General features: G+C 39.8%; 1 protein-coding gene across 2 annotated transcripts in view; it reads left to right on the top strand.

Annotated features, from left to right (window-relative positions):
* Window positions 1-1,952: 1,952 nt before the first annotated feature.
* Window positions 1,953-23,108, top strand: part of BPIFB1 (BPI fold containing family B member 1) — a 33,644-nt gene continuing 12,488 nt past the window's right edge. Inside the window, exons 1-8 of one of the 2 annotated variants that reach the window (XM_056811939.1) lie at window positions 1,953-2,319; window positions 8,969-9,091; window positions 10,290-10,431; window positions 11,802-11,906; window positions 12,339-12,488; window positions 17,064-17,145; window positions 18,663-18,726; window positions 21,859-21,944. In XM_056811939.1, coding sequence (XP_056667917.1) covers window positions 8,977-9,091; window positions 10,290-10,431; window positions 11,802-11,906; window positions 12,339-12,488; window positions 17,064-17,145; window positions 18,663-18,726; window positions 21,859-21,944 — 744 coding nt within the window. In that variant the 5' untranslated portion in view covers window positions 1,953-2,319; window positions 8,969-8,976. The remainder of the gene's footprint in view (window positions 2,320-8,968; window positions 9,092-10,289; window positions 10,432-11,801; window positions 11,907-12,338; window positions 12,489-17,063; window positions 17,146-18,662; window positions 18,727-21,858; window positions 21,945-23,108) is intronic. The other variant, XM_007474381.3, reaches the window with a different exon arrangement.

Here is a 23,108-nt window from a genome sequence, read left to right as displayed (position 1 = left end):
TTGGGGGTGATCTTTCATCTTATATGTCTGTGTCTTGTTCCCACATTGGAATCTGAGCTCTAGAGGGGCAGGGATTGTGCTGTATGTGGTTTGTGTCTCCCCCAGTACCTAGGATTCGTTCCTTAGCAGGCACTTAAAAATGGATATTGAATGAATGTTTCCTGTGCTGCTCATATCCCAGAAAAATGCCAAACAGGAAGATGATGGAATAGAGGGATGGGAGCTCTTAGAACCACAAACCATTGGAGCCATAAAGAAGAATATCCTACACAATAAGTCTTTCACTTTAGAGTCAGAAATCTCAGCTTGGAGAGAAGAAGAAACTTGCCTAAGATCATATCATCTCGTCCTTAAAAGGGCCCATTGTGGTTTAGGTAGCACCTGAGTCACCCTGTCTTGCACATGAGACCCTCCAGAAACCTCCAACTGCCCCAAGCTCAAATAACAGTATATTTTTACTAGTCAGCTAAATGGCACAATTACTTCAAAGCAAAGGCATTTAATGAAATGCCTAGAAGCAGCAAGTGGGGGGTGAATAGAGTACTGGGCCTGAAGTCAGGAAGTCCTGAGTTCAAATGTGATCTCAGACATTTATGATCTGTGTGATACTGGTAAAGTCTCAGTTTCCTCAACTGAGATATATAGAGATAACAATAGTGCCTTACTGTCTCCCCCCCACCCCACCCCCCGGGTTATCATGAGGATCAAATAAGATCTTTGTAAAAGACAGTGCAGTGCTTAATACATAATAGAAGCCTAATAGAAGTTTTTCTTTTGGGGACATCTGGGTAGTTCAGTGGATTGAGAGTCAGAGGTCCTAGGTTCAAATTTGGACTCAACACTTCCCAGCTGTGTGACCCTGGGCAAGTCACTTAACCCCCATCAGCTTGCCCTTACCACTCTTCTTCCTTGGAATCAATATTGATTCCATGATGGAAGGTAAGGGTTTAAAAAAAAGTTTTTCTTTCCTTCCTTCCCTCCCTCCCTCCTTTCTTCCTTGTCTCTTTCTCTTTCTCCCTTCCTTTTGTCTAGAGTAGGAATTGGGAGTTCCTTGATATAGCAAGATTCACTCCCTTTAATCATTCAAATAATCAGAGAGGCCAGGATAAGGTGCAGATAGATGCAGCTTTATTGTTTATTAAGTAAAGGATGGGGGTATTGCACTTGAGTCAGAGACCCAAATGTTATGCTCCAAGACATATAGATGAACTCCCAATTTATAGAAAACTAACACCATACCCTCCACCTATGCAAAAGAGTACTAATTAAAGGTTTGTGTGAGAAACTGGGGGAGGGAAGGGTGAAGGGAGAACTAAAATGTTATCTAATAATGAGCTAATGATTCAAACTTAACCTCTACTTGGAGGTTCAGGAATATTGATCTGAAATTACTAATATTGCTAATACCTCTAGCCAAAACTATCTTGAGAATAATACACTAATCTCTTACTGATTCTCACTCCATACACTTCCTCCCTTCCTTCCCTCCTTCCTTCCTTCCTTCCTTCCTTCCTTCCTTCCTTCCTTCCTTCCTTCCTTCCCTCCCTCCTTCTTTCCATAAGGAGTGAGAGATTAGTATGTTATTCTCAAGGGAACAGTTATTAATATATCCAAAATGAATATGCCTAGGACCCCAGTAAAATTAGTCTCTCCTTGGATTGGCTCACCCCACTCAGAATATCAAGGCCTGTTAAATATCCTTGACCAAAGTGAGACAGAAACAACTTGTGGCTTTACAACACTATAGAAGGAATTTTGGGGATTGTGGAATGTATCTTTCAAGTTGATATTTTAAACTGTTAATCAGTTTGTATCTTTCTCCCAGTTTCTGTAAACCTTACCATATATCTATCTGCATTCTGAGTGAGTATACAGATTAGAACTTCTTACCAAACCCTGACCAAAGTGTTCCAACAGAATCTAAATTAGAACCTCTAACTGACAAGAGAGTGTTCTAACAGAATTCTGTGGAAGTTAGACAGAGGGTCCCAATGGAGTAGGTAGCAGGTCAAGGATGTGAGGAACTTTTCCCCAGGTTTTTCTCTCTTTCTCTCTCAATCAACATCTGCATTGTGATTGATGGCTTCCCGGTCTCTTAAATAGTGGCTAGACCACAACTGCGCACAGATGGTTCCCTGACCGGGAAACCAGAACAACAGAGAGTGCCTCAGTTTTCCTATTTGAACAAATTATTTGTTCAAATGGGTAGACTAGGCCTCTCACTACCCTTCTAAAGATCTTGGGTATGGAGAGAGAAATGAGAAAGCCGAAGAGAAACATGAAGCAGTAAACCAAGGCCAACCAAGAAGAACAGCATTTGTGAGTATCAATTAGGGACCCCCGGTGAAAGAGATAACAACAGTGGGTGGCTTAAGAAGGGAGAATTATAAAACTAGGAGTATAAACTAGGGTCTGATTCACAAGATCTCTCAGACAGGACCCGGGTTGCTTGAGTGTGGACTAGTGAGTCTGAGAGTAAGTAAGCTAGGGACTGGATTACAAGATATCTCAGGCAAGACACAAGTTGCCGGACTCTGGCCTGGTGAGTCTGGGAGTGAGTAATCAAGGGTCTGATCTTGTGAATCAGGGAAAAGTTAGTGCACAAAATATCTGGGCCTCGAATATAATGCAGGAGTTGGAGGATTGGGGCCCTTATGTTGAAGATCAGAGTTTGGGATCTGAGAGAGGAGACCATGGAACAGAGACAATCTATAATAAAGGACATAACAGATAAGGCTGAGCAGAGCAGGAGGGAGTCAGCCTGTATCCCTCAGGACAGCCTATTAGGATTAAAATTACAAATTTGGAGTGGGTCTTCCCATTTTGCAGTTTATGACAGGAAGGTTTTTGTTAAATACTATTATTTTCTATGGTCCAGATTGGAAGTGGACAGCCAGAACCAGAAATACTGGCCAAATTATGGGTCAGAAGATACCTCAATTTATGAGAGTTTGTATTTGACAATCAGTAGGAGAAAAATGAATACTATTGAGGAAAAGACCTATGCTGCCCTCTGGCTTCCAAATGTAGAGACATTTGTATTGAGAAGGGAAGAAGGGAATAAAGCAGCAGTGGGAAGGAATGGGAAGGATTCTGAGTCAGGAGAGGAGGTGGAGAAGATTTGGGACCCACCTGAGTCTCTTCTACCACCACCTTTTCTGCTCCCTTCTCATCCTGTTCCTGTTTTCCAGGCACTACCTGTTCTGGTTCAGGCTCAGGTGTTTCCTGTTCCTACTCCTCCCCCACCAGTGTCAGCTACTTCCCCACCATTACCAACACCAGTCCCTCCAGTTTCTCCTCTGATTCCATCAGCTCCTCTACTGCCTCAGACTGAAGAGCAGCAATGCTTTCCCCAGATCCATATGGATCTATGACCAGAGAGCTTAAGAGATAATTAGAAGATCAGAGAAATCTCCCTTTTAAAGGAGTGATGAAACAGTATCCACTCAGAGAGGTCCCACTGGGGCAGGGTGTAGGGTATGTCAGTGCCACCCTCAGTGCCTCTGAAGTGCAGAGCTTTAAAAGGGAAATTAGGAATTTATTGAAAGATCCTATAAGAGTGACAAAGTAGGTTGATCAGCTTTTAGGACCAAATCTCTATTCTTGGCCAGAGTTAATGGCAATTTTATGACAGTTATTCAGAGAAGAAGAGCAAGGACAGATTAAAAGGCAGAAATGTGAGTTTGGGATGCTGAACATGAGCTTGAATGGGGGGGGGGGCAAATAGTGAGCAAATATGCCCCATAAGAGATCCGGACTGGAATAGTAATGAGCCTGCCCACCATATTATATGAGGGATCTCAGGAAGATGATTATTCAAGGAATAAGAATAGCAATACCTGGAGTCTGAATTTAAATAGAATCTATGAGACTAAACAGAAAAAGGATGAGACCCCCCCCCCTGAGTTTATAAGTAGGTTCATGGAAGCACTTAGCAAAAATTCCATGATAGATCTGACTTAGTCTTTTGGACTAGGTCTCTTAAAGACCTATTTTATAATTAGTGCATGACCAGATATCCATAAGAAGCTCTAAAAGACAGATAAATGGGTGATGAAACCCCTTGATGAACTGCTACAACAGGCTCAGATGATATACATCATGAGAGAAGATGAGGAAGAAAAGAACAGAGCCAAAGTTCTTGTTCAGGTTATTAAGGAAATACAGGATAGACAGAAGAAGGCTTTGCAGGTTAGATTGAGACAGCTTGTAAGAGAGGAAGTAAGGAGGGAAGGACAAGTCAGAAGAGTGTGATGTCTCATAAGTCAGTCTCCAGGGGAAGTGAGAGTTCCCCTGACTTTCTAAAACTGTGGTAGATTGGAACATGTAAGAAGAGATTACCCCAAACTAGAGACAGAGTGTAAGATCTACTCACTCTTAGAAATAGAGACAGAAAAGGGAGAGGTAAAGAAGGACTCAGAATTGGGGCAAGAGGAGGAGAGGACCAAAGACCCACTTGAGGATCTCCCTTGCCCTTCTCTGGTTCCTCCTCCCATTCCTCAAGTGTCACCTCCTTCTGCTCTTGTACCCCCTGCACCAGTACCACCCCCCCTTATAGACTCACTTACTCCTACTGCTCCTCAACCTGCATCAGCTCCTCCAGCACTTCAGCTAGAAGCAGCAGTAGCTTTCCCACTTGAGGAGATTATAAACCCTTATGAGTCTTACAGACCCCTTCCGTAGGGAGTCTGAACAGTTAATAGAGGAGCAGAGAAACTTACTCTTAGAGTGATGAAGCTGTGACCACTGAGGGAAACTCCACTAGGACAGGAATTGGCTATAATAATGTTCCCCTCAGTGGCTCTTAAGTGAGGAATTTTAAAAGAGAGGTGTGGAAAGTCCTCTAGAAGTGTAGGAGAAGAGCAGAGCCAGAGCAGACAAGATACTATGAAGGTCTGGGATAATGAGGGTCCCATAGCCCAAAAATAATCAAGAGGTAAACAGGAATTTCCTCTCTGGGATAGCAAAGAATCTTCCCACCATACTAAGCAGAGAGAGGAAGAAACTCCTACTGAATTTGTAAATAGATTAAGAGAGTCAGTTAAACAAGAAATCTCAAAGATATTTGTAAGGAAGAAAGGATGGAGCAATCAATTTGGAGGGCCTCCAGAGGCCTGGTCAGCTCAAACCTGTAAGCTATGTGCTCTAAATCAAGGCCTGAAAATACTAGGAGACCAAGGAGGAAACATATATTCTGACTCAAAATATGCATGGGGAGTAGTGCATGTATTTGGAAAAATTTAGAGTGAACTAGAAATGATTTCTAGTAAGGGAAAGGAGTGAGCTCCTATTGAACTACTAGAGAAAGTGCTTGAAAATATGTCAGAGTCAGAATAATTGGCTGTGATCCACGTGAATGGACATCAAAAGGGAAATTACACTGAAGCCAGGGGAAACAGAATAGCCAATGAAGAAGCTAGGATGCTGGAGTTGAGGAAATTTTGCATTTTGTTCTCTGCTCTTTTGAAATGACAGAGGTTAGAACATGCTTTAACTGTCTGTGTTATCTATCTTTGGTAAGTCTGTGATCTGGGTCATGTATGTCATATGTTTTTTATGCACACTGGGGAGGTTTGGGGGGAAGAAAACCTCTGATTGAGGAGGTATTCTGTCTCTCTTCTCCATTACTCTAGAAAAATAAAAGGAGCTGACAGACCAGAGAATATGTTTAAGGAATTCAAAAAGGACACTCCTGTGAGAAGGAATTTTGCATTTTGCTCTCTATTCTTTTTAGAAAACAGAGACTAGAAAAGATTTGTTTAATACTTCCTCCTTCTTCCTCTGATGGTCAGAGAGAGATGGAAGAGAAGTTCAGAAAGGGATATTTTGATCCCACAATTAGAAGTTGTTAATTTTAAGGTTGATATGTACAGTCTTGGAAAAACAGAAATGATTCTGGAATGTACTTGTGGAACTAATTAAGTGAATGTAAAAGTGATCAGTTAATAATATTCCAAAAGGGTTTTATTCTCTTTTAGTTGTGAGAAAGCTTTATGTCCCCTTTGAGATTTAAATTGAACAATGGTTAGAGATTTGGATGTCTGAACATTCCTAAAATGTTTGTATTTGAGTAAACTGAAGTTGGGGATTGAAATAACATGGGTAGCCAGCTTGATTGGCCTACTATTTGCTGACTGTTTAATGAAAAATGAGCATTTAATGTAGTGTAATGTTAATTTTAAGAAAATTTAGGGAAAAAATTGGGTTTACAAATGAAAATGTATAAATGTTATTTTGATATATGTGCTGTTGTAATGAACGCCAAGTAAAAATGTAATGGCCACTGGGATTGAGAAGTTTTAAATTTTCTAGATTTAAGATGGAACCTGTTAAGAGTTTCGAATATTATTGGGGGGATTTCTGAATTTGTGACTAAATTGTGATATTGTTACTAAAATATGTACTTTGTGTGAGAATGATTCTACTAAAATGTAAATGTGCTTAGATGTGAACATGTGTTGAGATGCAGTTTATTAGAATGTCATCGTGTTGAACCACAAATGATTTATGATTTGTACTGCAAACTACATGGATAAGATGATATGCAAAAGATATTATGTATATTGTGTATATGGAAATGCATTGTTAATAAGATTGATAATCTGGGCTGTTTTGAGTTAACAACAGCAGGTGTTTTAGATACTAGAAAGTTTAAGCAAGTAACTGTTTCATCTCCCCTCTTACCAAAAAGGAGAGACAAGTTGTATAAACTTGAGTGTTCTCAGAGAAGTGAATAAATGTAACATTTCCAGTTAGATCTCTTTTTGCAGACTGAAAAGTTAAAGAATAGATATTTCATTTGTACACTTGTAAGGCTTTGAGAAGTCATCGGAGTGAGGAAATAGGTAAGATGAAAAGCTTGTTTGGATTATGGAATCTTAAAATAGTGAAATTGGATTACTGAGAAGTTGGACTTCTCTGAACGTAATGGGAAAGATTTGTCATTTAAGGCCAAAGGCTTTTGGGATCTCAACTGAGGCTATATTGTAAGCTTGAAATCCAACTGTGGCTGTCTAGTGATTTGATGGTGATGAGGTGGTCAGAGGATAAGTGAAGGCCCTTGGGAGAAGTTGGGAGAGGCAATCTCAGACTGAGGTTGAGATAGGACCCTCCTGACTCAAGTAAGGCAAATTGAATTTTGATGATCCCTGAATGAAAAAGTTATGGCATGAGCCAGTGACAGCTTCCACCTATAGCAAAGTCAGACAATGTGCACTTTTTAAGGCATGAGGACAGTTGTAACTTTTCCCTGGCCTTTTCCTTTGTGACACATTCCTATAATTAGCACAAAAATAAATTGTGAAATGAAAATTTCAATTTCCCAAAACAACCAAATAGGTCAATATTTGAAGATTAGGATTTATCAAAGTGCTAGCTTTAGCTAAATAAGGGTTGAAATTTTCCTTGCAAAGATTTCTATTTAGCAAAATCATCTCCAAAGTTTCTACAAACAACTTGGAGCCGAAAGAATAAGTTTCTGCAAGCAAGATTTGTCTCAAAGACTTCTGAAGATGGGAAATGTCTACTGAGTAATGTTATTTGTTGTTATTAACATATAGGGGAGACAGGTGAGAACAATACAATTTTGAAAATTAAAATCAGAGGGCTGTGTGGAGTGAGAGATTAGTGTGTTATTCTCAAGGGAACAGTTATTAATATATCCAAAATGAATATGCCTAGGACCCCAGTAAAATTAGTCTCTCCTTGGATTGGCTCACCCCACTCAGAATATCAAGGCCTGTTAAATATCCTTGACCAAAGTGAGACAGAAACAACTTGGGTCTTTATGACACTATAGAAGGAATTTTGGGGATTGTGGAATGTATCTGGGAGATCTTGAGAAGGTGGGGAGATAGGATTTGAAATAGATTGGATATTGTAAGTAAACTAAATAAGGAGTCAAGGAGAACACCTAAAATGTGAGCCCAAGTGATTGGGAGGCTGCTGGTAGCCTTAATGGTAATAGGAAAATATGGATGAGAGGAAAGTTGAAGGTGGACAGGGACATAATATTAGTTCCAGAGTTCCAGCAGCAAGTATCTGTTGAAAAAAAAAAATCTTTGCCTACAAGGGCCAGGCTCTTTTTGAATCCAGAATGGCCAGCTACATAGAAGCTGCTGTCAGTCATTTAATCTACATGTAATTTGAAAATAGATTCAAGTTTTAAATTTTCCTCCTGCTATTTTTCCCCCAAGCTTCAAGAAGGAAGGAAGGAAGGAAGGAAGGAAGGAAGGAAGGAAGGAAGGAAGGAAGGAAGGAAGGAAGGAAGGAAGGAAGGAAGGAAGGAAGGAAGGAAGGGAGGGAGGGAGGGAGGGAGGGAGAGAGAGAGAGAGAGAGAGAGAGAGAGAGAGAGAGAGAGAGAGAGAGAGAGAGAGAGAGAGAGAGAGAGAGAGAAGAGAGAGAGGAGGATGGATGGATGGATATGTTAAGTGGTTACTTTGTGAAAAGCATTGTGTTAAGCTCTGAGGAAATAAATAGAAAAGTAAGATCATCCCTGCTTTCAAAGAGCTGGCATTCTAATGGAGTATCTAGAGAGACCATATATTTTCGTCCAGGAGTTCTCAAAAGAAAGGTAAGTCACAATGATATATTCAAAGGATAGGAGGGATTGTCCCCAAACTGAAACTATTAGAACTGTACATTACAATATTGATAATTAGTGAGGTCCCCATTAGGCCAAGGATTCAAGCAGAGGGATACTAGACAATGGATTGCTAATTTAATAATCCTGTGCCTAGACCTTGGCAGAATGAGGCATCTCCCTCTATCTGAATCCTTTTGGTTTTTGAAAATTCTTGTTTTTATTATATATTTATGTTCAAAGCATCCCCCTCCCCCACCAGACTTTTGGTTGCCCTACAATTAATTTGGCCTTTCCCAAGATCCTTCCTCTTGCCCTGTCCTTCTAATAGGATAATTTCCCTCCCATGAGGCATTGAGATCACTCCATATTCTCTGTTGATTTCAGGACTAAAGATGCTCCAACCATGGGGACTGGCACTTCTCTGGGGTTTCCTTATAATGTCCTCAGTCCAAGCAGAACCAGAAGGCCAAGGGCTTTTGAACATTAGTCCCAAACTTCTCAAAAAAAGTAAGTCACTGGGATAGGTGAGAAGGTTCGAAGGACAGGAGGGATTGTGCCACACTGAAACTATTTGAATTGTACCACATGGAATTAGTAGGTAGTGATGTTCACATGAGTTACATGGTTCAAGCACTAGGATGCTAGAGAAAGGATCACTAACAACACAGCCCTATGCACAGATCTCCTTGAAATAGCATCTATGGAGGCCTTCCTTGACTATCTATCCTAATTTGAGAAGCCTCTAATGTTGTTAGAGGACCAACAGTGCTCATAGGAAGACTATAGAGATAGGACTTAGTATATATGACAAGGGTGAGAGTTCCATCTCTAACTAGGATGATGGTTCAGACAGGGGCTAGGGCTGGGGTTCACTCTATAAACAAGGGTCGAGAATCTTTCTGTGCCTGGGGTTAACGTTTGGTCTGAGACTGAGTGAGGGCTCAGCTCAGTGTGTGGTCAGAGGGAAGCTGACTGGCTCACACACACGGCCACCAGGATTTTAGCTTTGAGCTGCATCCATAACTAAGACTTCTTTCACTCAGGACAAAACTGGTTGGTGCATTGGTTGTGGTGACACAAGGGCAACAGTGTGGGGAAGTGTACTGCCAGTGGGGGTACAGAAGACAAGGAGAACAGGCAAGAGTGGAAGGAGGGATGAAAGAGTTCACCTGTGAGAACAATCTTGACAATGGAGGAGAGAGAACGTATCCTCCAGAAAGATCCATCCTCTGTCGCCAAAGGGAATAGGGAAAGGAAGGTGGATCCTGGGAGAGAGATATTAAGGTGAAGTGACCTTGAGGATGGATCCAGGTGAAGGAGTTGTGTTGCATTATGTGCACAGCATAGGACATGAAAGACAAGAGACTGCAGGGACAGTGGTCTGAGGATTGCTAAAAAGAGGGAGCATGGTCCTTTGGGAAAGCACTGCATTTCCCTGGATGTTGATGCCCTGGGACAAGACTCCAGCAGCTCCACCCTAGTTATAGCTATGTTCAGGTGCACAAAGCTCTCCCTTGGGGCTGAGCAGTCAGATAGTATTCTGCTACTCTATTGAGCTTCAGTTTCCTTTTTGGACAAATGCAAGAATATATGCACTACTATGCTCAAAGAGGTTTGTTTTTTTGTTGTTTGTTTTTTGAGGAAAGTCATAAATCATCTATATCTATAGACATAACAAGTGTGATTTCAAGGAATTTTTTTCCAGTTTTTTTGCAGGAATTTGATAATCAGGATACTATTCAGACCCTAAAAGACTTGCCTCTCTATGACGCCATGAAGAATAATTATATGACCAACATACCTGTGATTGGAAATGTTGTCGGTAATATTATGACGCAGATTATAGGGTGAGCAGTTTGATGACACAAAACATATCCTGGCCTGACTCAGTCTCTGGAGGGAGAGAATCCAACCTCACTTATTTACAGTAACAATTGATCATTTCAATTCAAAAATGTTTATTAAATATTAAGTATTGTGGTAAGCAGGAAGATACAAAGATAAGTAAGACCTTTCCTTAAGGAGCTTGTAGTCTAGTTGACCCAGGAACAAGGAGAAAGAATGGTGCAGTGCAAACAACACCTGATTTGGAATCCTAAGACACGGGTTCAAGCCTCTTAAAAATTCTAGGCTTCAGTTTCCTAACATATAAAATAGAATTGAACGAAATAATTCTTGAGGTCCAAATATGTTCCTTCATGTATGATCCCAGATGCATTTATTTGTGTGCATGTATGTGATAGAGAGTATGAAAAAATATGTATATACATATATATTTATATATATATATATATATATATATATATATCAGAGAGATCAGAAAGGTGAATCTATGAAGTAAGGAAGAGAGTTTATACAGCACCAAGAGGACAAGGACTTACAAACCCTTATCAAAGTCTGACATTTGCACTTGGGCATCCATTTATGTTCTCTGTGTGTCTCTGTCTATCTCCCATAATCCCCCACTCTGTGGAAGGTCTTTCATGTGTGACTTTCTCCCTCAGAACCAGACCCTCCGGGTAACAGGTAATTCAGGACAACATCAATCCCTACATGTAGGCCCTCAAGACCCAGACTAGTGTTGTTTTCTTTTTAGTTTGTTTTTGATGGAAATTTATAAAAAGTCCAATGAAAAAGCTTCTCTCAAAGGGCTTTTTTGCATGTCAGGCCCTCAGCAACTGCTGATCTTGTCCACCTTAATTCCTAGTCTGTGTGTTTATATGAAGAGAATGGGGTGAGTGTATGTTTCCATGTGTTTGCATGTGTGTGTTTGCATGTATGCACACATGTGAGTCTATGAGTACATATGTATATATGTGTGATGAAAATTTTGTTCTGGCCTTGATGACCTTTAAGGACTCAGAGATTCTGGAATTCTAGGATTCTCCAGAGTTACAACAAGAGATCTCATTCAGTCCATTCAGTAAGAAAAGTCAAGCAAAGTAGTCATGCATGCAATTCAGTGACATTCTCCTTCACTAGGGCATATTTGAAATAAGGCCAATTAGAAAGTGCCACCATAAGAAAGTACACGTGGGTCCAACGGTTTATACTTGCCCCCTCTGGCTTGTTCTTTGCACAGGAACGAGTCATGTGCAACCTCCCCTGGTCCCCCATAAGAGGGCAGGCACCATGGATAGTCCCAGGATTGTGTCTTGGGTCTGGGGTCAGGGAGCCTGGCCATCATCCTTGTTTGACTGTCATTCCCTTACTGCAGGCTTCAAGTCAACACGGTTAACATTAAAAACTTAGACTTGAAATTTACTGAGAGCGATCGCCTCCGGATCAAGATCCCCTTCGACATGGTGGCCGGCTTAAACCTGTGAGTAACCCCGCCAAGAATTTGTGCCTCCTCCTTCTTTGGAGCTGAGGCCTCTGCTCGAGGTAGGGCTGCGTTTCCACTCTTCCCCAGGGTGCCCTAGCCTTCTACTTCTGTTATTGGGCCCAGGCTACTTCCAGTCACATCTAAGTCCTCAAAGATATGGTCTACCCAGCAGTTATAGTTATGACACAGGCTCTGGGAGTGAAACCTGGCCAGTCCATATGGGAGAGAGTCAGAGAAATGAACCTAAGAGTATCACCTCATAGCTTCTGGCAAAAACTTGGCATTCTCACAACTCCCTGCCCTAGACAGACACTCAGTGCTCCCAATTCCCACACATCCTCTCTTGAGCCAAGTCCTGCCTGTTGAATTCTATTGGGAGCCTGTGTCAGGCTCCAGGTAATTTTCTGTGGTATCTCTATTCCATTATAGCGCAATTACCGACAAACTCATTGAGATGCGCATAGAAAGTGATATCATAGCCGAAATCCGAACAGTAATTGGCGATATGGGGCAATCTCATTTAGTCTTCAGCTACAGTACTGAAAGCCTCTCTAACTTGCAAATCAGTCTTCTCCAAAAGTGAGTATTTTTTATGAATATTTTTGTACAAGTATTTTTCCTTATTATCTCTTTGGGGTACAAACATAATAGTGGTGTTGCTGGATCAAAGGGTACACATTCTTTTAAAACCCTTTGTGCATAATTCCGAATTGCTTTCCAGAATGTTTGGATTTATTCAGAACTCCACCAGCAATGCATTAATGTTCCAATTTTGCCACAACCCCTCCAACATTTATTATTTTTCTTTACTGTCATATTGGCAATCTGATAGGTGTGTGGTGGTACCTCAGCATTGTTTTGCTTTTTGTTTCTCTAATTAGGAAAGATTTAGAACACTTTTTCATGTGATTATTGATAGTCTTGATTTCTTTATCTGAAAACTGCCTATTCAGGTCCCTTGACCATTTGTCAACTAGAGTATGCTTGATTTTTTGTACAGTTGGCTTAGTTCCTTCTAAATTTGAGAGATTAGACCTTTGTCAGAGGTTTTTGTTATAAAAAATTTTCCCCCAATTTGTTGCTTCCCTTCTAATTTTGATTGCATTGATTTTGTTTTCACAGAAACTTTTTAATTGAATATATCAAAATTAATCATTTTACATTTTGTAGTGTTCTCTATCTCATGCTTAGCCTTAAATCCCTTCCTTTCTTATAGATCTGACAATTTTACTATTCTATGTTCACTTAATTTGTTTATGATTTCCCTCTGGATACTTACACCATTTACCCATTCTGAATTAATCTTGGTATAGGGGTGAAATGTTGATCTAAACCTAATCTCTCCCATACTATTTTCCAATTTTCCCAGCAGTTTTTGTCAAATACTGGGTTCTTGATCCAAAACTTTATCAAACACCATCTCCATCCAATCACCAGACAGCCATAGTTGGATTTCAAGCTTACAATAGCCTTAGTTGAGATCCCAAAAGCCTTTGGCCTTAAATGACAAATCTTTCCCATTTCAGTTCAGAGAAGTCTAACTTCTCAGTAATCCAATTTCACTATCTTAAGATTCCATAATCCAAACAAGCTTTTCGTCTTACCTATTTCCTCACTCTGATGGCTTCTCAGAACCTTACAAGTATACAAATTAAATAAATAGCCATTCCCCAATTGAAGGGCATTCCCTCATTTTCCAATTTTTTTTGCCACCACAAAGAGTGCGGCTATAAATATTTTTGTGCAACCCTTTTTTCCTTATTATTTCTTTGGGGTATGAACCCAGCAGTTCTATGGATGGATCAATGGGCAAACTGTATTTTAGCACCCTTTGAGCATAGTTCCAAATTGCCATCCAGAACGGTTGGATCAATTTACAACTCCACTAGCAATGCACTAATGTCCCTATTTTGCCACCATTCTCTCCAATATTTATTACTCTCCTTTGCTGTCATGTTAGCCAATCTGTTGGTGTGAGGTGGTACCTCAGAGTAGCTTTGATTTGCATTTGTCTAGTTATAAGAGATTTAGAACAGTTTTTCATTACTTATTGATAGTCTTGATTTCTTTTTCCAAAAATTGCCCACTCGTGTCCCTTGCCCATTTATCAATTGGGGAATGGCTTGCTTTTTTGTACAATTGATTTAGTTAGCTCCTTGTATATTTGAGTAATTAGACTGTTGTCAGAGGTTTTTGTTATAAAGATTTTTCTTCCAATTTGTTGCTTCCCTTCTAATTTTGGTTGCATTGACTTTGTTTGTACAAAACTTTTTAATTTAATGTAACCAAAACTATTTATTTTACATTTTGTGATTTTTTTCTGACTCTTGCTTGGTCTTGAAATCTTTTCTTTCCCAAAGATCTGACAGGTATATTATTCTGTGTTCATCTAATTTATTTATAGTTTTCTTTATATTCTAGTCATTCACCCATTCTGAGTTTATCTTGTTATAGGGTGTGAGATGTTGATCTAAACCTAATCTCTCCCATACTGTTTTTCAATTTTCCCAGCAGTTTTTGTCAAATAGAGGATTTTTGTCCCAAAAGCTGTGATCTTCAGGTTTATCATAGACTGTCTTGCTGAGGTCACTTACCCTAAGTCTATTCCACTGGTCCTCCCTTCTGTCTCTTAACCAGTACCATATTGTTTTGATGACCACTGTTTTATAGTATAGTTTGAGATCTGGTATTGCTAGGCCCCCTTCCTTTGCATTTTTTTTAAATTATTTACCTTGATATTCTTTTTTTCCCCCAGAACTATAGGTTTCTTTCTTTATTTTTTTAAATCTTTGAATTAATGTATTTATTCGATTTAGAACATTATTCCTTGGTTATAATAATCATGTTATTTCCCTCCCTCCCTTCCACCTACCCCTCCTGCAGCTGACATGCAATTTCATTGGGTATTACTTGTATCCCTGATCAGAACCTATTTCCATGTTGGTACTTGCATTAGGATGTTCATTTAGAGTCTACCTCCCCAGCCATATCCCCTCGACCCTTGTAATCAAACAGTTGTTTTTCATCTGTTTCTACTCCCACAGATTTTCCTCTGAATGTGGATAATGGTTTTTCTCTTAGATTCCTCCAAGTTGTTCAAGATCACTACATTGCCACTAATGGAGAAGTCCATTACATTCGACTGTACCACAGTGTATCAGTCTCTGTATACAATGTTCTTCTGGTTCTGCTCCTCTCACTCTGCATCACTTCCTGGAGGTTGTTCCAATTCCCATGGAATCCCTCCACTTTATTATTCCTTTGAGCACAATAGTATTCCATCACCAACATATACCACAATTCATTCAGTCATTCCCCAATTGAAGGGCATTCCCTCATTTTCCAATTCTTTGCCACCACAAAGAGCACAGCTATGAATATTTTTGTACAAGTCTTTTTTCCTTATTAACTCTTTGGGGTACAAACCCAGCAGTGCTATGGCTGGATCAAAAGGCAGACAGTCTTTTAGCACCCTTTGGGCATAGTTCCAAATTGCCCTCCAGAATGGTTGGATCAATTCACAACTCCATCAGCAATGCATTAATGTCCCAACTTTGCCACATCCCCTCCAGCATTCATTACTTTCCTCTATGGTCATGTTAGCCAATCTGATAACTGTGAAGGGATACCTCAGAGTTGTTTTGATTTGCATCTCTCTGATTATAAGAGATTTAGAACATTTTTTCATGTGCTTATTAATAGTTTTGATTTCTTTAACTGGAAATTGCCTATTCATGTCCCTTGCCCATTTATCAATTGGAGAATGGCTTGATTTTTTGTACAATTGATTTAGCTCTTTATAAATTTGAGTAATTAGACCTTTGTCAGAGGTTTTTGTTATGAAGATTGTTTCCCAATTTGTTCCTTCCCTTCTAATTTTTGATGCATTAGTTTTGTCTATACAAAAATTTTTTTAATTTGATGTAATTAAAATTATTGATTTTACATTTTCAGATTTTTTGTAGTTCTTGCTTGGTTTTAAAGTCTTTCCTTTCCCAAAGATCTGACATGTATACTATTCTGTGTTCACCTATTTTGCCTATAGTTTCCTTCTTTATATTCTGGTCATTTACCCATTCTGAGTTTATCTTGGTGTAGGGTGTGAGATGTTGATCCAAACCTAATCTCTCCCATACTGTCTTCCAATTTTCCCAGCAGTTTTTATCAAATAGTGGATTTTGGTCCCAAAAGCTGGGATTTTTGGGCTGTCTTGCTGAGGTGCCTTACCCTAAGTCTATTTCACTGATCCTCCTTTCTGTCTCTTAGCCAGTACCAAATTGTTTTGATGATCACTGCTTTATAGTATAGTTTGAGTCTGCAAGTCCTCCTTCCTTTGCATTTTTTTTCATGATTTCTCTTAATATTCTTGATCTTTTGTTAGAAGACTTGGGCTCTAATCCTAGCTCTTCAAAATACTTAATGACTCTGAGTCTCATTTTCTTCATTTGTGAAGTGGGGATGATCATATTTGCCTTAACTACCCAAAAAGGCTTTTCTCAGGAAAGAACTGTTATAAACTCAAATGCACAGGAAAAATATGAGTTATTATAAATGTCAGCCATTATTCTATATTATTATATAAATGACTTATTACTGTATATAAACATAAGTTACTATTTAGGGATGGTAAAGATGGTCATGGTATGGTTTCATTATTTCTTTTTCTTCCTTTTCTTAAATTAAGTGCCTTGTCCAGAGTTGTGCGGTTAAGAAGTGTATGAGATCAAGTCTGAACTCAGGACTTACCATATCTGGGCCTGATGGTTTTATTATTTCAGAAAATTCTTGGTAATGTGGAATAGTCAATAGAGCTCAGGATGTGGAATTAAGAAGACCTGAGTTCAAATCCTACTTCAAACATTTGCTAGCTGTATAAGATTGATCTAGGTTCTACCTCTGTCTGCCTCAGCTTCCTCATCTGTAAAATAAAGAGAATAATTGCACCAAACTCACAGGAGTATTAAGAGGATGAAATAAGAAAATATATGCACACTTTAAAGGACTAGATAAATGTGGGCTCTTAGTAACTGATCTATGCCAGTGGGGTGGGAGGGTTAGGTATGAATCTACATACCAAAGCCTCAAAATATTCAAATAGAAGCCTTTTTTGCTACCCTTCTAGCTATTACTCTTTCCCTGTTTTATCTTGGACAGATTCTCCTTCACAGTCAACTACGTGGCTAACAGTGTTATTGAGTTACTACTGCCAGCACTCCCCAAGTTATTGAAGAAAGAGGTGGGTGTGATGTATTTTCCTTATGGGTGGGAGAGTGGTGGCATCTTTGGACATAGCATTGTGGGAATCCATTTGTGCCCATAACTGATTTAGTGATCCTTGTCCTGTGATGGCAGTGATTGGGCCTCTAGCAGAAAGACCCAGTTGACTCAGTTGTGAGAACTAAACCCTGAATTATCAATTAGTGAATTAAATTTGACTGGATATTTCAGCTGGAAAAGTTAAACTTAAGGATTGCAGAAGTACTACTTTAAGTATCTGAAAAGTTATCATGGTAAAAAGGGATTAGATGAGGGTTTCTTAACCTTTTTGTGTCATAGAACCCTTTGTCAGTCTAGTGAATGCTATGAACCCCCTTCTCTGAATATTTTAAATGCACAAAATAAAATGCATAAAATTACAAAGTAAATTACTTGTATTAAATTATGGTAATTAAAATACGAAATTAAAGTTTTTGAACCCCATTAGATAATTTTAAGGGCAGAGATAGTCTTGATTTTTATTTGTATTCTCAGCACTCACCACAAGCCTTAGTAAAAGTTATTTTAAAAAATGTTCATTCATTCATTCATTCATTCATTCATTTATTTTATGAGGGTAGAAGTAGGAGCAGTGAATGGCAGCCCTAAGGGAATCTGATTTCAGCTCCTTATGTAAGTTTCCTAATAATCAGAACCATCCCAAAGTGGAATTGATTTCCTCAGGATGCAATATTTGGACTTCCAATAGTTATATGGGTCAGACATCAGTCTAAAGTCTTGTTCAGGAAGAGAGTTACGACCTGACCTTTGCCTCTTTGTAGCCATATTATGGTTTCCTGCAAAACAACTCCCATCTCATAATTCCTTTTTTGGGCTGCCTCATGTTACACTGTGCTGAAAAGTTTTTTGTAAACTAAATTTTTATAAATTGATTCCAGTGTTGTTATTGACTTGAAACTGCAAAAACATTTTCAGTGTGCTTACCCATTATACCTATCTGCTGTGAGTGGAGGGATTGCAGAGGAAGGATTACTGTTTAGTCTCAGGAGGCTAAACTAAAAGCAGTGGGTGGTACTTACCTAGGGGTGAATTTAGACAGATGTTGGAGAAAACTTTCTAGCAATTAGAGCCATCCAAGAATGGAACCATCAGCCTCAAGAGTTCCTTCCTTTTCCATGAAAGTCTTCAAGAAGAGGTTAGATTGTTGGGGACTTGTTGGGTATGTCACAGTGGGGATTTCTTTGGTGTATAGTTTGGACTAGATGGCCAGTAAGGTGCTATCCAACTCTCATTTCTGATCCTTAAAAATTAAACTTTACAAATTCATTCTTCCCTCCCTCCTTCTTTCCTTTCTTCTTGCCCATCTTCCTCTTGAAAATCTAGGAGATGAAACCCTTACTCAGTGTATGTCATACTCATGCACTGGCACCTGGCTCCATGTGTCCACAGGAGATAGCATAGCTAGAAGATCAGGTGATAGCAGTGCTTGGTTCTCTCACTAAGTTCCATTGAAACCCAGAATTTTTGTCATTATAGATATGCCCGGTTGTTCAAAAGTCCATTGTGAACATGGCTGACAAAATTGAAAATTGGCCAACATGTAAGTCCTAGGCATTTCGTGTTTTCTTTCCTTATCACATGAGCCCTATTTTCTGCCTCCTAGGCTAAATATCTTGCTGTAAATCCAGGTGCTGGGGTGGGAGGAGGTTAGCCCTGCTCAGGTCAGCTACTCTCTCATGTTCATTTACTGCCTCCTGTGTGCCCAGTACTTTGCATGGATACTCCTATTTCTAGAGTGGTTTTAAGATCTATAGAGCCCTTTCCTTGCAACAATTGTGGCTGGGTCAAGTGTGATTATCCCCATTTTACAAATGTGGAAACTGAATTCCAGAGAAAATAAATGGCTTGCCCAAAGACTTTATTAGAGGGGTATCAGAGCTCATTCCCATTGTAGAACTTATAGTGTCATGGAAAAGACTTATACATTGTGACCAACTATAAATGAACATAAGGGGGCAGCTGTGGGTAGCTCAGTGGATTGAGAGTCAGGCTCAGAGACAGGAGGTCCTGGGTTCAGATCTGACCTCAAACACTTCCTAGCTGGGTGACTCTGCGCAAGTTATTTAACCCCCATTGCCTAGCCCTTACCACTCTTCTGCCTTAGAACCAATAGGCAGTATTGATTCTAAGACAGAAGGTAAGGAAGGAACATAAGTCAGGAAATATTAAAAATTCAAGAATTTGAAAGTTCTGGGGTCATCTAAAATTCTTCAGAGAAATTCTAGGGAAGACAGAGCATGGAGTCTTTTAGGAAACATAATTAGATTGAATGAGAAATAAATAATCCATCTTCTGGTAATTAAATTCAACAAATTAAATACATACCAAGTACAGGGCCCTGTTGTGGGCCCTTGGGTACAAAGATGGTTAAGATACGGTTTTTTTCTCTACAAGAGCTTATGGTCCATAGAGAAAATAAGACCTTTGTCTTATTATGAATACAACAAAATTGGAATGGGAGACTCTGCTGAAGTTTCTTCTTAGTGCTCTATATGGAATGAAGGCTATCTAATTAAAGGGTGCATAGTTTGGAGACTGGGTCAGTAGAGGAGGGAGGACACATAACAATTAAATCCTATAAACTGACAACATTGAAGTGGAATATAAGTTCTAAAGAGAGATACTGACAAAACACAGTGAGAAACTCGGGAAGAAGGGATCCCTTTAAATTGGAGAGAGAGGGTAAATTAGGGAAGGAAATTGCTTGGGGTCATTGAAGGAAAGGAAATATTTCAATAAGTAAAGAACAAGGGAAGTTGGGAAATATAAAGTATCATCAGCTCCCAAGAGCTGAACACTTCATAATCATAACCAATACCTGGGGTCATCATGAAGAATTGCTTGAATTATGGTCCCTCATTTCATCCATTCTTTCTATCCAATTTAGAGTCCATAGAAATCAGAGAGAAAAGTCTTCCTCTCACTATTATTCCCATAGGGTTCTGATGTCATAGAACATGGGGATTAGACTAGTTCTGCTTGACCTTAGAAGGCAATGGGTAGAAGTTGGAGGGTGAGAGAATTCAACTCCACTTAGGGTTCAAATATCTAGAGCCAGAAGGGTTCTGAGGGGGTGGAGGTGGGGTTTATCCTCCTCATTTTACAGAAGAGTAAACTTAGGTCCAGAGAGATAAAATGACTTGCTCAAGATAACATAGGTAGAAAAGGGCAGAGGTAAAATTTGAAACCAGATCCTCTGTCTCTCACACTAATACTCTTTCCACTTATACCATGCTATCCCACCACACACACACACACACACACACACACACACACACACATCTCACTTTTCTATAGCACTCTTAGAGTTGCAAAACACTTTCTTCTCAGCCAAACTTTTGCAATTGATACAAGTATTATCACTATTTTATAAATGAGGAACCTGAGATTCAGACAAGTAAAATTTGGATGTCATTCCTAGGCAATGGTGAGGAGAGTTGGAGGGGGAAAGCACCAAAGTAGACCTGCCTCCCTGAAGTGAGGAGATGTATAGGAGGATAGGGTCTGCTGTTCACAAAACCAAGATTTCAGGTAGTGTTCTTATCTTGGCCACATGAGGGGGATAGATCCCTTTTAAGCTGCTGTTGTGGATTTGACCCTTTGACCCTCCTGAAACAGAGGAAGGAAAGCAGGAAGGAAGGTAAAAAGAGGGAAAGAAAGAAGAAAAAGAGAGGAAGGAAGGAAGGAAGGAAGGAAGGAAGGAAGGAAGGAAGGAAGGAAGGAAGGAAGGAAGGAAGGAAGGAAGGAAGGAAGGAAGGAAGGAAGGAAGGAAGGAAGGAAGGAAGGAAGGAAGGGGGAAAAAGAGAGGGAAGGAGGGAAAGGAGGAATGGAAGGAATCAAGGAAGATAAGAAGGAAGGAACCTGGAGGAGTTTAGCCAAAGGGAGGCCACTGGATTTTAGTTCTGGAAGGGGCTCTAGAAAATAATCTAGTCCTGTTTATGGCCTGGGATGAAGGAAGTCCTCCTAGAGAAAATATAACTTTAACTGAACACTAAGGATAGATTAGGTTTGGAGGATGAAGTAGGTATCTACATCTGAAGGATCAGTGGAAAATCACATATGTAGGAACCTTTTAGAGATGGCGGAGGATATAGTAAGGTAGCAGTTTTGAATAGAAGCCTCATATGAGGAAAGAGAGATAAGGCTAGAAAAGTAATTTGAGAGTAGATTATGAAGGCTTTTAAATGCCAGGACTTGGTTTTTTGTTTGGTTTGGTTTGGTTTTGTCCAGCTTCTCCCTATTACATTCTTGGCTCTTTAGGGCAAGATGCCATGATTTTGCTCTTCTTTCTTTTCCTCTTTCACACTCCTCAGGCTCTACAGCTGTCTTGCAGGTCTTTTAACAGACCAAGGAGCTAATCAGGCTATTACCCCAAATAGGTGGCCTTAAACATCTTAACCCATAAAGAGTGCCAGGGATTGAAGGGCCCTGAGAACCTAGAATATCGGAGCTGGAAGAAGCCTTAGAAAAATAGCGATGGAGGGGAACTTAGAGCAATTAGAAGGGATCTTGAAATACAAAGTGACAGAACTATAAGGGGCCATAGGGATACCACCTGATCCCCCAGCCCCTTGGTCTGTGTCTACTTCCAACACATCATACTATTGTCCAATGTCCACTATAAGTTGAATGATATGTATTTTTTAACAAACATTCTGTTATCATCTTGTAGTACCAATGCCATTTGGACAAAAATATCTGACTTTTGAGGTCCTGAAATCCTCACTTGTGGACAACAGCTTTCAGCTGGATCTGAATGTAAGTACAGCTGTCTAGTGATAAATAGTCACTGATGTGCTTGCTTAGCCCCCACCCCCACCCCAAAGTCTTTAAAAAGATAGGATATCTTCCTGGGGTGGGTAGGGTGAGCACTAAAGAGATATTGCCTTCAGAACAAGTAAATCTCCAGCCTGCTTGGGTTCACTGTTCTTAGAAGCAATTCCTGTAATCGGTGCCACTTTGGTATGGCCAATCTGAGATTTCCATTTTTCTTATCTTAGGTTATATCTACGTTGAGGACTAGAAATTGATAGATAGATAGATAGATAAAAACATTATATTCCACTTAATTTCCATTTGACCAGGATCAGAACTATGATTTAAGTGATATAGGGGTGGACCTTCTCTAGTTCCCTAGAGCTTTGGAAAGTTATGACTTGCCCAAGGTCACTCTGCTAATATGTCAGAGATGGGTCTTCAACTCAAGCTTTCCTGGCTTTCTGAGTCCACTTTGGCCACAAAGCCATACTTGTCTCTCAATAGTTATAGAGAAAGTCTAGGTTCAGGCCTCCTTGAATAGCTTATTTTTGTTTTGTCTTGTCTTAGGAAAAAAAAAAAGAATAGAGCATATGTCATCAGAGTTGGAAAGAACTATAGAATGCAGATCATAGAACGTTAAATTGAGTGAGCCCTTAAAACCTAGAACATAGGCTATAAAAACTAGAGCAGCCCTGAGAATGGAGAATTCTAGAATTGGAGAAAATCATAGAGATGATCTAGTCTAATCCTGTTTGTTTGTTTGTTTGTTTGTTTTTGAGGGCAGGAGTGACCTTATGAAGGACAAGATCATTATGATCTCTTCCAAATCTTGTTGTTGGCCTACTCTTCATGACCGAGTTTGGGGTTTTCTTGGCAGAGATGCTGAGGTTAACATTCCGTCTCCCCTCATTTTATGGATGAGGAAACTGAGGCAGAATTAAATGACTTGCCCAGGCCAACCCTTTCATTTCTCAGAGGAAAAGACTTGAGTCTCAAAGCAGGGCAATGACCAGTTTTTTCTCCTCAATTCATCACTACAACTAGGGCCTAAGCTTAGTTCTGAGTCTCCTGGCAGCTAAAGCTGGACCTCATAGCGTACTGCAGGTCTCTGGTAACTTGGGGAGCAGAAAGCCATAGGCCAGCAAGATGCTGTCAGAGCTCAGA

Source organism: Monodelphis domestica, chromosome 1 (assembly GCF_027887165.1).
Source record: "Monodelphis domestica isolate mMonDom1 chromosome 1, mMonDom1.pri, whole genome shotgun sequence".
Classification (NCBI taxonomy): domain Eukaryota; kingdom Metazoa; phylum Chordata; class Mammalia; order Didelphimorphia; family Didelphidae; genus Monodelphis; species Monodelphis domestica.
Note: the sequence above shows the minus strand (reverse complement) of the source record. Positions and strands in the feature narration are given on the sequence as shown.